The following is a 15320-nucleotide window of genomic DNA, read 5'->3' as shown; positions in this document are numbered from 1 at the left end:
AAAGAAGCATTGAAGGAGAGCAAAATAAAGAAGTAGGGAAACTTTTCAAACAAGAGGCCAAATTCTGCTTTTGTAAGAGTTTTGTGAACCACACTCCTGTGATAAGGAATGATGCTAAGGGAATGGCCATAGAAAAATGTGTAAGGCTAGATGCAATTTTGACCAGTCTTGTCATTTACACAACACATTTTGTGTAGAAAGTGAAGTTGAATTATATATATGTCTACTGAAGAAAAAGCCCAAATAGAAACCAGAGATCAATTCAATTTAACAATTTCCTAGTTTAAAAAAAAGCTTTTACTTCCTATTACTTGGAAAGTCAGTAGAAAAGGGTTAACAGTTAAGTTCAGTGTTGTTGTTGCTGTTACTACGTCCTGTCAGGTCACTTCTGATTTATCACAGTCCTATGTATGAGCAATCTCAAACAAGTCCTGACCTCAATGGCCCTGTTCAGCTCTTGTAGACACAAGTCGGTGGCTTCCTTTAGGAAATGAGTCCATATCATATTTGGCCTACTGTTTTCCTGCTTCCTTCAACCTGTCCCAGTATTATAGTCTGGAGATTTATAAGCAGCTGTGCCCATCTTTCGGTTGGAACGAACCAATGTGAAAAACTACCTTTGGGTTTTGGTGTCTGGGCCTGCTTCTAGATGTCAGTGGAGGAGACTGACATCATTTACATGTACTGCTCTCACCCCAATTGCCCATTGACAGTCTCAGTCAAGAGACACAGTTCCCTGTCCCCTCTATCCTTGGTGCCAGAGTTTGTTTAAATTTAATTTCTCAAGAAATCATGCCCAACGTTTGTGTCTTTCTCTAGCAAGCAGAAACTTTGCCTTTTGCTTTCTAGTCTATAGGAGTAGATGGGACTCCAAATATTAGGAATTATTCTTTCAGATATTTGGATCTATCAAATTTGGATGCAAACGTATATGAAACCATCTGAATATGGCACTATTCAGTGAACTCCAGATATTTCTGAATCTGAATGCACATCCTTAATTTAACCTTGTCCTAACAGGCTAAGTAAATAATGAAAAATACCACCATTGTACTAATTTATTTAATATTCTGTACTCTGCACATGTGTCAAGGCAGTGGCTTTAATGCTCAATGAGGCTTGTTCTCAAAAAAGTGTTCACTAGACTGCAGTTCATATTCTCGGAGGCTTTCATGGCCGGGATCTGATGGCTGTTGTAGGTTTTTCGGGGTGCTTGGCTGTGTTCTGGAGGTTTTTCTTCCTAAAATTTCGCCAGTCTCTGTGGCCGGCATCTTCAGAGGACAGGAGTTAGAACTCTGTCTGTGTTCTGGTGTAGTGTGTGGGATAGTTGAGTCTTTGGAGCTGTGGGATCAGCTTTTTGTCCTTTTCAGGAGATTGGGCGATTAGGGTGTTTTTTGTTATGGGTGCATTGTTGTGATAAGGGGGAGATGATCTGTCACTGTGATTGTCACTGTGATTGATGGGTGTCGTTATCTAGTCTTTTGTGTGCAGTGATCACCGATCCTTGTTGCTCGGTAGAGTTCGTTGATCTTTTAACAGGCTGTATTTTTTTAGTCCTGGGAGCCAGGCTTTGTTGAGTTTTAGACTTTCTTCTTTTTTGTTGAAGCTGTGCTGATGTTTGTGGATTTCAATGGCTTCCCTATGTAGTCTAATATAATGATTGCTCGTGTTTCCAGTACTTCTGTCTTTTGAAATAGGACTTAATGTCCAGCTTGTTTCAGGGCATGTTCAGCTACTGCCAATTTTTCAACCAGAAAAATCGCCAGTAGCTGAACATGCCCTGAAACAAGCTGGATTGCACACCATAATCTTCTAATCTCCTGAAAAGGACAAAAAGCTGATCCCACACCTACAAATACTCAACTATCCCACACAGTACACCAGAACACAGAGTTCTAACTCCTGTCCTCTGAAGATGCCAGCCACAAAGATTGGAGAAATATTAGGAAGAAAAACCTCCAAAACACAGCCAAACAGACCGAAAAACCTACAACCATGCATTTCATATTACTAACCAATGCAGATTTATGCAGAAATAAATCCCAATAGCCAAATCCTATTGCTTTGTTTGCTAAGTCACACTAAAGTAGGCCCAGTGAATCAATGGGATTTGGTGAGTCACTCTTCCTCAAGCTCCACTGGATTCAAGTAGGTGTACTCTAACTGTGACTGAACTTTATCATAGTAAGTTGCTATGTCATTCAATGGAATTACAGAGGAGTTGGCTCTCTAAATCCCAAAAGATTCAATGGGCCTACTCTAGAACAATTTACTATACTAAGACTACACTAAGCAAAATCCATTTTATTCATTTAGGTGTTTTTGGATACATTTTCTGTGGGACGAGGGAGGCTATGACTAGAAAATACTTGAACTGTGATTCTTAATTTACATGCCTGAGAGTAAACTCCACTGGATACAGTGGGACTTATTTCTGAGCTTATATACAATAGGCTTGCACTGCTAGACCTTTCTTAACTATAGAAACGTAGTCTGTTATACAAACTCAGTATACATAAGCAAGATTATTCTCTACTTAACTCGAATCCCTACTTTGTTCATATAGATGCAATTGAAAAGTGAGGGAACATCCTCTCTTAGTCATTTAGGTATCAGCACAACAAACTGTTAAAGGTATTATCTGCAAACATCCCAGTCACAAAGGCAGTATTTCTGGAGAAAGGAGATAAAAACCTATAAAAGCCCACCCTCTCCCACAGGCTCAATTCTATAAGATCAGCAGACTGATGTTAGAAAATGTGTTGCATATAAAGGTGGCAGAAGGATGGTGGATGCAAGTTCAGATGGGGAATCCATAAGCAGCTCAGATGTACCTCTTAGGGATTTCATCTTGATTTGAAGTTCTAATGTTTCTTACAATTAATGCATAATTAAAACATTTAAGTGACCAGAGTCCAATTGAATTTATGCCTACATAAGTGCAAAGGTGCAATGTGGAGCAGAGACTAGCTCCTAATCAATAAGCCCCCAACTAAATTTCTAGTCATATGCTGAGTCATGCAACTGGTGTGCTACTAGGAATTCAGTTGGGGACATGTAATTAACAACTCCTTGCCACTCCATGTAACAGAACTGCATGTACGCAGGCATAAATATCCTGCTAGATTCTACCCAATAAAATTTAAATGAGTTACACTTTTGTTACCTAGAAAATATCACAGGTGGCTATTCCACTTCTAATTGTGACTGTTAATATTTGGAAATAAGAGGAGAAGAAGCTTTTGGACTACATTCAACCTGGAGGCTGGAGGTTCTCTGTCGAACAGTTTACTAGGTTAATCTTTGAGGAACAGTTTGACTATTCTGAAAAACAACTTACGTGTTGAAAAATAAATACTACTAAGAAATTCATGTGGTTTAAGAAGCACACTACTCCTGCCACAATTTAACCAAAAAATAATAGAAAACTTGAGTATGAAGCATTTGTTTAGCTCTAGGTTTTCATAATGACACATTATAGGCAAATGGTCTGCTGGAGACTCCCAGATTTTTAACTAACAATATGTTTGCATCATCATCATCATCATCATTGCACCCGTCCTTCCGAAACATCTCACCTGCTAAACGTCTCATTGGCAGCTCTTGAAGTCCCCCCACTCTATCGTAATTTAGTACAATTGTCAGAGCAGCATTTTCAAAAAGGGTGTTTCCTCGGATTAGCTGGAGATTCTCCAATGGAATACTTTTCACTGTATTTACTGCTATAAGCACATAACCATCTACTTCTTGTATGCTCTGGAAGGTACATGAGAACAGAGAAAATCAATGTCTTTTTGGTTGTGTGAGGAAGTCTTAAAAGCTATTAATCCCCAAGGTTCTACTAATCTCCCCTTAGTTTTGGCTTTATATTTTGGAAGAAAGCCGAGTGGAAACAATAAAATGCTATTCTTATTTCAAAATGACACACAAATTCTTGTTAAGACAAAATCCAGAAGAGCAATTGTTGTTAAGACTGTTGTAGTAGAGAGAAGAAGGGTCCATTACGGCTTCTGTGAATGTCCTTATAACACTGTTTCATCTATGGTCGGCATATTCTCTGGCTATAATATTTAGGGATGGTATTTTTCAGAAACACAAATTGCTAAGTAGTTTACTGAGCCTACACGTGAGAACTTGGACATTATTTCTGATTTCTTACAGCACTTGATTCATAAACATCTCTTTATCTCTATCTATATTGTATATCTATAATGGGGGCTGTAGCATTCAGCCCTGCCCTTACCTGTCCGTCACAGCTGAGCAGTGGAACAGCAGCCAATGAGTGAACAGAAAGTGGTGCTACAGGGGGAGGGGCTGGGATAAAAAGGGGTGCATGTAGCATGTGAGAGAGGTCTGTGAGTCTGAGAGACAGTGTGCCAGAAAGTCAGTGAGAGTTAGGAGCTGTGTGTTAGTGAGTTCAGTGAGTGAGAAATATTGATTATCAACTTGTGGTTTACCTATTTTATTTTGTTAATCAAATAAACACGTTTTTAGTTTCAAAGCAACGCTTGTCTCCTTATATACTTGATACTGAACTGAAGTATTGGTGGCAGCTACCTGAGAAGAGGAGTGAGCACATACTGGAGGCCTGAGTTATAGGCTCCAGCGTGCCCGCTACAGGGGTGCTTTCCCCCACTGCAAAGAACCATTGCCTCCCTTGCTTGGATTGCAGGATGCCTTGGCTCACAAAAAATATCAGTCCCTAAGAAACTTAAAGATGCAGCATAATAACGCTACCAAATTAAAGAGAGCAGCCCACCAAGATAAAGCAGTCATCAATACTGTTGATTCCCATAGCAGAAATTAATAATTGCAAGTTTGCAACTCATAAATTAGCAGTTCACAATTAATTATTAAAGAGTTTTGTGTATGGATGAATACTAATTATGTGTGAAAAAAGTGAATAATTGCCTTACTATGACTTTCAGTGTAGAACAGGCTTGTCCAACTTGGGGCCCAGGTCAACTGGTAATATGGCCCAAGTGCAATTTTTTATTTTTAAAGAAATTCCAAAGTTTCAAGTTACACTGCCGGCGCTTGCGGCCGGAATGTGGCCGAGGCATGTCACAACAGTAGAGGGGGAGGGGGAAGGAAGGAGCGGGAGGGGAGGGGAGGGGAGGGGAGGGGAGAGGGGGGCTGCGTAACTGCATTGGGCTGTCCCCATCAATAGGTGGACCCCCTCCCGGTCCCATAAAGCCACTGGAGTAGAAAAGCTGGCAGCCTCTGCTGTCTGAGATTGCAGCTGCCAGTAAGTACGCTTGGAGCAGGGCTGCGGAGGACGACTAGGGCTGCCCACCCATGTGGCCCAAACCAAATTTATGTTTATTATTTATTTATTAATTTATTTTATTTATATCCCGCCTATCTGGTTGGTTAAGACCACTCTTATGTGTGGCCCAAACCAAATTTTCATCTTCTAATGTGGCCCAGGAAAGGTAAAAGGTTGGACACCCCTGGTGTAGAACTAAGTCTTGTTGCTACAATGGCATAAACGTTGCATAAAAATGAAACATCTAGATATCTGAAGAGCTAGATATCTGGAGGACATATAGCTGTTCTACTATATAGCTATCTAATAATCAATCAAATCCAGAATTTTTTTAGATTATCAAAATGTTCAAGTTCTCAAAATGAATTAAGGCATTTTCAGAGCAAAAATTAGACAGTTAATCTCAGGAGACCAAAGCTTGTTTTACCAGTAAAAAACAAAAAGTCCTTTACTAGCTCATCACCATCTTAATCAAACTCATATCCTCACAATTTGTGCCAATGCACCTTGTGGCAAACAATGAGACAATAAACACAAAATTGACAGAAAAGACTATAAAATACAAGGCAAACTATAAAATATAAGCAGAAAACTGTATTCTGTGCTCATACAGCACCCGAAAACTGAAAGCTGTGTTTTTGGGTGTGTTAATAAGAAAACAAAAAGCCTCATCCTATGTATACATTGAACCTGAAACCTTTTGTGTCAAACAGCAACTAGAATCTTACTTGCAGTTTTAAAAGAGGTAGCTGTGTCAGTCTGTGCAGTCATATCAGGCAAAATCCAAATAAACAAAAACAAAACAAAAAAGAGAAAAATATGTGGCACCTTAAAGACTATTGTGTCCACGAAAGCTCACATTAAAATATAATAGTATTTACAGTGTCAGAATCATACTGGTGTTCATGTAAGGTCTGTGTAATGCACCATGGATAAACAACAATTCATGAGATGCTGGTGTGCATTCAGATTGTAAACCTTACACAAAAGCCAATAGAATTCTCATGAATATTCCTTTGTTTGCTTCATAGGGAGTGAATTCCACACAACATACTTTTAACTGGTCTGTTTGTCTCTGTTGTATTTGTTTTGAGCTAAGCTGAGCGGGTGGACAAGTCTGGTGGTTTACAGGGGCCTTTTCAGACCTTGGTGGGCCACACGCACCCATAAAACTTCAAAGTTTTAATGCTTACTTATAAGGCCCTAAACGGTTTAGGACCTCGATATTTGGCGGAACGCCTCCTCCCACCAAGGTCTACCCGGATCACCCGCACGAATCAGGAGGTGAGGCTGAGGAGCCTGACGCTGAGAGAGGCCCAGAAGGAGAAGACACGAAACCGGGCCTTCTCGGCGGTGGCTCCTCGCCTCTGGAACAATCTCCCTCCGGCGATTCGCGCGGCCCCTACGATGGGCATCTTTAAAACCCAATTAAAAACATGGTTGTTCATTCAGGCCTTCCCTCCAGCCAACTCTTGATTTTTTTCTTATTTTTCCCTATCCTTTATTTCATTGTAGCTGTTACTGAATCATCATGTACTTGTCTGTGTTTTGTTGTCTGATTTTGTATTGGAAGCCGCCTAGAGTGGTCTGGTGGTCCAGATAAGCGGGGTATAAATCAAATAAATAAATAAATTTGTATTTGTTTTGAGCTAACTTGAGGGGGTGGTCAAGTCTGGTGGTTTACAGGGGCCTTTTCAGACCTTAGTGGGCCATACACACCCATATAAGAAAAAAGCGTGTGCTGCTAACTTGCAAAGCTAACTTGCATTGGAAAAATAATGGCCAGTTGCTATCCTGAAACCTCTGAAGCTCTATTTAAAAGCTATCTAACAGGACAAGATGCATTTCAGCTTTTTGAAAAACCAGAAGTGATTTTCTCGTCACTGTTGTGTCAGTTTTACCTAACTGTTTCACTCACCACATCTAAGGGTTCACGTGTGAACTTACACTGGATTGTTTTACCTAAGTCATAATTGCCCTGTCTATTCTCTCTGTCATGGGTAACACCTACCTCTTTGGCACAATGATGACCAGAAAGTCATATTCTATAAAATAAATGGTCTCTTAAATCCTGACCTCTCTGAGGCATTAGCCTCTACTGAGTTTCTAATACTCAGCAGAATTCACTACATAAGATGCAAAGTCCTTTGCAATAATAAAGTAACTAACCCATGCCCCAAATTCTCTGTTGTTTCATAAAAGCATTTCATGATATTTTTCACAAAACTCTTATTGCTGCAACCCATGGCTTGACTACATAGCTTGACTGAAACAGCCTCATATTCTGCTTAGAACAGACAGCAAATTCACAACTATACATGAGTCATTATTTCCAGACCTGGGATAGTTTGATGTGTATTAGTCTCCACAAGTTAAAACCTATTTTTGATAAGTTTTTCTAAAGCCATGTTAGTGTGGAGGTTCCTAGGAAAGCCCTCCAAGTGTCCTTTGTTGTACTATCCAGGAGTCCCAGCTGCTATGATAAGAGACAGGTACAGACAATTGCCATTTGCAAAAAGAGAATGGGATAAGGAGGTAATTAAGAAATGTAACATGAAGTGTTCCTTAACAAAGTTGCTCATCAACAGAGGTAACTGGGAACCAGGACATTCATTCCTACTTTAAAATACTGCCACAAGCAATCTTCCTCCTCCTCATTGACCCCTGAATCATAGCAATATGAATCATCATACTAACCTTCAAAAAAGTGAGATTATAGTTGTCATTCATATAAGTGATCTCAAGATTGCCAAGCACCACCTCACAGCCCTCATACATTCTCTTCAGGCTGTTGTAGTGCTCTTCCAAACTTGCAAGCATTGCCAGCTTGTTGCTGGTTCCTTGGCACACTGAAAAAGAAGGGGATAAAAAGAGTAATGTACAACATATTTTAAACAACACAGCAAAAGTAGTATGTGTGGTTTAAACTAGAGGTTCTAAACAAGTAACTGAAAACCTGACTAAATGCCAGCACAGAGCCTCTTAATAAAAGGAACCTTACTAACAGAAACACTGCCAATGTTTCGACTACTAGAGTGGTTGAAAGATCAGATAGGTGAGATATTAAACAAACAAACAAATAAATAAATAAATAAATAAATAAATAAATAAATCCATCCATCCACTAAGAATAGGATTGCTGCTTGTGATGAATAATGCAGATGAAAAAGCTCTTCACCCAAATGCATTGGGGAAGCAAATACATGAGAGTAGTAACAGTTGTAAATCAACTTTCGTCAATTGTATAAAATTGTTCAATTATTTAAAAGACAACCTATATTTTTAGGCTTTATAAAATAACATCTTTAGTGATTTACTAATTGCTACACAATAACAAAAACAACCAGCAGCAAACCAAAATTAAAACCTTTTGGGATAAATCCAATCTTTGTCCCAACTAGTGGAGATCAATTAAAATCATTGCCCGAAATGCTGTTACAACACAACTTTAAAGCTGGATTGTAACGAATTAAGAAATCTCCATAGAACATGGAGTAACACTTATAATTCAGTATGCAACAGATAACATTTACAGAGTTTTCCTAATTTATGACAATTTACTTCTTAAAGTTACACTATTTGTGCAACTAAGCTACAGGATTTCAGCTAAATGAGCTTATGAAAGTGTTGAATAACAAGTCCCATTCATTTTAATGGATTAGGTAAGGCTGGGAATAAAATTGGATTGATCTCATTATGTCTCAAGAACATTATGTCAATAGAACTAGTATCAGTATCCATGTCTAAGTGAACAAAAAAAGGAAAGAGTTATGTGGTTCTTGTACACAATTCAAAGACGTAGGTAGGCGATACCTTTATTAGACAACTGAAATCTCACACACAGAGGCTAAATTTCAACTTCTTGGTCAGGCTGGGTATTACAGTAATAGAGATTTACATTTTTTTCTCACCACCCTCAGTGTTATAATGATGAGCCTGACAATAACTTTTGCAGAATCTATGGCTAGCCTGCGTGAGATTTTACTCTACGTTTGGAATATATAAGGGAAAGAAAATAACCCATTATAAAATCTAGGAAAGCAAATTTTTTAACATTTTATAAATGATAGATATGTATTTTCTACCTGTTGCATCTCACAAACAGAGCTCCACCAATAAGAATTCCCTCTCTCCCCATTTACTACATGCCTATACCTCACCTAGTAGAAGCATCCAGAGAAGGTGAATACATTGATGCATACATTGTATTTGGGGCAGTTTTAAACAGTACAAGTTTTTAAAAATTATCATAAATTGTTTCAGTCTTCAAAGATAAAAAGCAAAGGCTTCAACTAAACTCAGAAATGCACTAGAAGCCAGAGGAAATTTTTTTAATTTTAATTCTTTCTGCTTCTCCTCTGAAATGTGAAAGTATACTTCATAAAATGACAAAACTATTTTCCCCATAAATTTTTTCTTATTGAATCTGCATTCTTTCCAACCCTAACAAACTACAACCCTGAAGCCTATCTCCATCTTTAGAGATTAAAACCTGCTAGTTTGTTTGCACAGATAACCAACATAAAATTCAGGATGCTTCAAATGCATGAGTATTGTAATAATATTGGCTGAGATCCCAAAAGGCCTAATTATGCATTTTTAGTGGGGAATGAATAAGCCGCTGCAGAGCCGAGGCTTCAGCAGTGTGGGTTGCCTTTGCCAGCTTCCCTGGATGGACGCAAGACCTTGCTGCAGTCTTGCAAGAGTAGCTTTGGAAGCGGGGTGTGTGAGGTTTGCCACATGGCCCCTGCTTGTTTCACCAAACAAAGAGCTCACGCTATGTCACCCCACCAGCTGACACCAATTGTGACGTTCCCTCCTTTGATGCACCTAGGTGTTGTGTCCTCACAAAGGGTTCAGTCTTCTCTTTTCCTCACTGCCACCAGTGGATGTCCTTTATCCACCATATGAAAGACTTTAGTCAAACACTTGTCTGGGAACTGCCAACAGAACTTATTTATTGAAGGGTATCAAATTTAATATTCATTGTATACAATCCAGTCACTAAAATACCATATATCTTGTCACATAACCAAGCACCACCTGCTCTATCTATTTATCTTGACCAGCTTATCACTATTAGTATCTCTCTCTCTCTCCGTTCTATCTTCCTCTTATCTGAACCTTTTTATATCTGCTGACTCCGCCCCACCAATCCTCTCATATCTGCTGACTCCGCCCCTCCAATCCTCTCATAGGCTCATGCAAATGAGATCCTGACTATGAGTTGCAGGACTCACGTGGGGCAATCATCACAGGGGGAACGGTAGATCATATAAGGACCATTCCCTCCTCTTTGCTTCCTTTTTTTTGTTGACATCAGTCATGAGAAGAGTTGGCTGTTTGGTTTGCTACTAAGTGTTCGTAGGCTGGACCACACCGCTCTGGGCTTCAGATCGGGAGGGTAGAATTGGCTCCCTCTCTCGGTTTGATTTTGTTATAAGTTCTGGTTAGTTATACATTGATTAAGTTTGTTTATTCACTGCTTTGTTAACATTTAGTTCAATTGGTTATTTTATTAATACTGTACTTGTGTACGTTAATTGGTTTTGAAGGAGGGTTGGGGTGCATTGCTGGTGCCCGCGCCAGCCATGTGGCCACAAAAAAGGAAGTGATTGATTTAAGTGGAGTTGGGGAGTTGATTACCGGGGATACAGGCGCGAATCATGAATTGTAAAAATAAAAGGAGAAGGAAGAGAAAAGGAAGGGAGGATTGTAAACTTGCTCATAGTAGCGCACCCAGGATACAGGCGAGTGGCTTTGGCCGTTAGTCCTTCAGGGATTTTTTCACCCTTTTTCCTACACCCCATCCTCCTCCCGCTTCCCCCACCTTCTTTCTTTCCCTCACTCTGAGATGCGCGTTCATTGGCTGCTGCCTTTGAATTGGGTACTAACGGTTGGGCGTGAGCCCAAGGGAAGAGGTTGAGCGAATTAATTAGGAGTAGGGATATTCTTGTGGGGGTTAATTTTAATTGATTATATTAAGGTCCCTTAGTATTTTATAAGTTGAATCAGGTTTTGATTGAGGTGCTATTGATTGGCAGATAGCAATTTAATTAGCTGCTACTGGGCAGTGATTTAGATAATAGATTAAAGAACAGGATGCTGTATTTATTGGATTAATTGTATAATTAATGTTAGGATGAGAATTAATTAAAGTCACAGATATCAAGGGAAGTAATAAATTCGGGCCCACCACAGGAGCCCCTTAGGGGCTTATTAAAATGTATAACAACAACAACAACAAAAACAAAAACAACAATAACAAAATAATACTAATACTAATACTACTACTACTACTACTAATAATAATAATAATAAGGGGGAAATAATAGGAAGAAAAGGGACAACAAATAGGGGCAATAACAATAACAATAGTAATCAGAATCATTAATAAGAATTTTTTAAAAATGGAATTAATTGTTGAATTAAAAACTTGATTGAAAATTGGTTTCAGCATTGCCAGCTTGGCCTTGGCCAAGTAGTGGCCAATTTAAGGTGTAGCCCTGTCTGGCAAGCAACCCTTAAGTGACAGGGGCTCCCAGTACATCTTGGCCTTATATGGGTGCCCACTTAGGCGACTGGGCCGCTCTAATGGTTCATTATCCAGCTCCAGCCCCAGTAACTCCGGCCACTAGTGTGGGTAATCATGAAGGCTTTCATGGCCAGGATCTAATGGTTGTTGTGGGTTTTTCGGGCTCTTTGGCCGTATTCTGAAGGTTGTTCTTCCTGACGTTTCGCCAGTCTCTGTGGCCAGCATCTTCAGAGGACTGGAGTAGGAATTCTGTCCATGCTCTGTTGGTGTTTGTTGGATAGTATTTATAGCTGTGGGCACGGCTTTTGTCTTTTTTCAGGAGATAGGGTGATCAGCATGTTTTTGTTCTGATGAGGGGGGAAGGGGGAGGAGGGAGAGGGAGGGATTATCTGTCACTGTGATTGATGGGTGTCGTTAGCTGGTCTTTTATTCTGCGAAGATCTCTGGCCATTGTGGCTGGGTAAGAGTTTGTTGACCTTTTACAGGTTGTATTTTTCAGAATGGGCTGCCAGGCTGGGTTTAGTTTCAGGCCTTCTTCTTTCCTGTTGAAGTTTTGTTTATGTTTATGGATTTCAATGGCTTCCCTGTGCAGTCTAACATACAGATTGCTGATGTTGTCCAGTACTTCAGTATTTTGAAATAGAATTTCATATCCAGCTTGTTTCTCAGCATTGAACTCAACCATTTGAATTCGGCCCTACAGGCAAATGGCTACTCTAAAAATGAAATAACAAGAGCCATCAAACCAAGAAAACAACACCAAACTGAAGAAGAAAAACAGCCACCCGCAAATAAAGTATTTCTGCCATACATCAAAGGGGTCACGGACCGCATGGGGAAACTTTTGAAAAAAACACAACCTATAAACAGTATTCAAGCCCACCACAAAAATACAACAAATGTTATGGTCAGCAAAGGACAGAAGGGACCCCCTCACCACTGCAGGAGTATACCGGATACCTTGCAGCTGTGGAAAGGTATATATCGGGACCACAAAACACAACAGTCACACCAGAATCAAAGAACATGAGAGACACTGCAGATTAAAATAACCGGAAAAATCAGAAGTAGCTGAACATGCCCTTAAACTTAGTATATTATTGAATTGTATTGGAATGTGTAAAGTGAGAAGATATTGTGTTATAGAGATATATGATGTTTTATTGTTTGCAAAATTGTGCCTGGATTTTCCCAAGATGGCGCTGGTGCTGGGTGGTTAGTGTTTTCTCCGCCGCTCCAGCTTGCCTCTTGGTCTTTTTCTCTTCTTTTCTTTTTGCCTTTCTTTCTTTTCTTTTCCTTCTGATGCTGCTCCTCTCCCCGCTTACCTGGTGCCCGACCTACTGGGTGTGATGTGGAGTGCTGGGCTGTGCCGGGCAGGACCTCAGAACACGGAGCCACTGCGGACCCGAAATGCGGAGCTGCCGCCAGCTCGAAACACAGAGCCGCGGAGCACGCAGCCGGCTTGTCATCAGAGTCCGGGAGCTCGGAAGCTGGGAGCCCTGTCTTGCTACCTTGGAGGAGGCTGATGAGTGCTTGGGAGTCGGAGGGGAGCGGGATCCAGCTGGATGACCCAGCCGAATCTCGAGGAGACCATCAGAGGGAAAAGGACCTAGTGGCTGGAGACTCACGCCCCCTTCCCCCTGGACCCTGCTGGACTCTGGAGGAGATCATCGGAAGGGAAAGGACCCAGAGGGGAAGAACCTGGAGGGAAGGACCACCAGAGGGGAAAGAACCTAGAAGATGGTGGTTCACGCCCCCTCCTCCCCCCCAGCCGGATTCTGGACAAGTTCATCGGAGGGGAAAGGATCCGAGGCTGGAGGTTAGCGCTCCCCTCCCCCCAGAAGTTAGCCCTATTAGCATGCCTGAAACTGAAGTCTGCAGTCAGGGCGGCCGGACTCTTTGTGCCTGGTTGTGGCGAAGACCTTTAATTTTTTGGCATGCCGGTGTGCAAGGCTGGGGGGGGGACTCTGGGTGACTGTGAGCGAGAGTGAATTGTTGGTCCCGTTCCCTGGCTGGCTGGTTGCCATGTTGGATCTCCAGGGGACGGGACCTTCTCTAGGACCAGTTCGCTCACTCTCCCTTTTTCGGACTATCTTCAGAGACACTCTGCCTCCTCCCAAGGGGAGCGACTGAAACAACTTTGCACACCCTTGTGCCCATGATTAAGACCTTTGTGTTATCCTCCACGAGTAATATTCTTACTCCACCTTTAACATCAGCTTTAACAACACCAAAAATAACATCGAAATCGGCATTATTGAATGGACAAGGTTGTGTGGAGGAGAAGGGAGGACCAGGACTATATGTGGGGCTCTAGCACGTGATTCCTTAAAATTTATTTTAACTTTATACACATGGGGTTTATAATTTGGGATTTTTATTGTATTTTTTCTATTTTATAGTATATATTTGATTTATGTATTTATTTTGTGCCTAAGTTTGTTTGTCTTACTAATTTAGGGTAATTGATTCTTAATAGTTTTTTCTTTCTCTTTCTTTTTTTCTCTTTCCTTTTCTTGGATATGGAGTGGAAGGCCTGCTCGCCCAGCGAGGGGCCGTTCAATATCCCTGTGATCACAGGTAGAGGGAGATATGGCGTTGGCACAGTCCCTACTCATGTTAGAAAAATGATGAACAGAAGTTTGACGGCTGTTCATTGTTCTGAGACTGTGACCAACCCTCAGTATCGAGGTAGCCAGCCCAGCCAGCCCTTCACTCTAAATCTGGTACTGTTGAACGCCAGGTCTGTATCCAACAAACCCCAGATGATCTATGACCTTATCCTGGAGGAGGATGCAGACCTGGCATGCATAACCGAGACATGGATTAATGGGGAGGGGGCCCTCCCCTGGCTCTCATCTGCTCGCCCGGTTATGCTGTCCAGCACCAGGGTAGACTGGAGAGGTGGGGGGGAGTAGCCATTGTTTACAAATCCAACATAGAGGTTACTAGGCGCTCCTCGGTGGTAAAGCCAGGTCTAGAGGCACTCCACGTGTCTATAGGGGCTAGGGATTGTATTGGGATTTTGCTGGGTTACCGCACTCCCTGTGACCCAGCCACTTCCCTACCGGAGCTGGCCGACTTTGTCTCCATGGCATTGTTGGGATCCCCGAGGCTTTTCATCTTGGGTGATTTCAAGGTGCACATGGGGGCAGAGACTACAGGGCCAGCTCTTGAGTTCTTGGAAACCTTGGATTCCTTAAACATGTCCCAACATGTCAACAGCCCCACCCACGTGGGTGGCCATACGTTGGACCTGGTTTTTTCCACCAATTGAAGTGAGTGTGGTCTAGTGGTGACTGACCTCGTGTCGGTCCCCTTGTCATGGTCAGATCACCACCTAATAAAATGTAACCTCTCAGTGGCACTCCTCCCTTGCAGGGAGCAGGGACCTATTTCTATGATCTGCCCTCGAAGGCTACTGGATCCTGTTGGATTCCATGAGGCCATGAGAGGTGTTTCGGCTGATCTGGCTGGCGCTCCTGTTGAGGCTCTAGTTGACAGCTGGTCCATCGC

At 41.4% G+C, this 15320-nt stretch overlaps 1 protein-coding gene and 1 long non-coding RNA gene across 3 annotated transcripts in view; one reads left to right on the top strand and one right to left on the bottom strand.

Moving 5' to 3' along the window:
- LOC140707986 (uncharacterized) overlaps positions 1-15320 on the top strand; it is a 479255-nt gene that overhangs the window by 455218 nt on the left and 8717 nt on the right. The gene's annotated exons all lie outside the window — the stretch shown is intronic.
- Positions 1-15320, bottom strand: part of LOC144583049 (epidermal growth factor receptor-like) — a 75161-nt gene that overhangs the window by 51792 nt on the left and 8049 nt on the right. For both annotated transcript variants that reach the window (XM_078377461.1, XM_078377462.1), the window contains exons 2-3: positions 7967-8118; positions 3579-3756 (exon numbers count right to left, since the gene is read on the bottom strand). In XM_078377461.1, the coding sequence (XP_078233587.1) occupies positions 3579-3756; positions 7967-8118 (330 nt within the window). The remainder of the gene's footprint in view (positions 1-3578; positions 3757-7966; positions 8119-15320) is intronic.

This window comes from Pogona vitticeps, chromosome 6 (genome assembly GCF_051106095.1).
Source record: "Pogona vitticeps strain Pit_001003342236 chromosome 6, PviZW2.1, whole genome shotgun sequence".
NCBI lineage: Eukaryota > Metazoa > Chordata > Lepidosauria > Squamata > Agamidae > Pogona > Pogona vitticeps.
The sequence above is the reverse complement of the archived record's forward strand: the minus strand, read 5'-3'. Positions and strand labels throughout refer to the sequence as shown.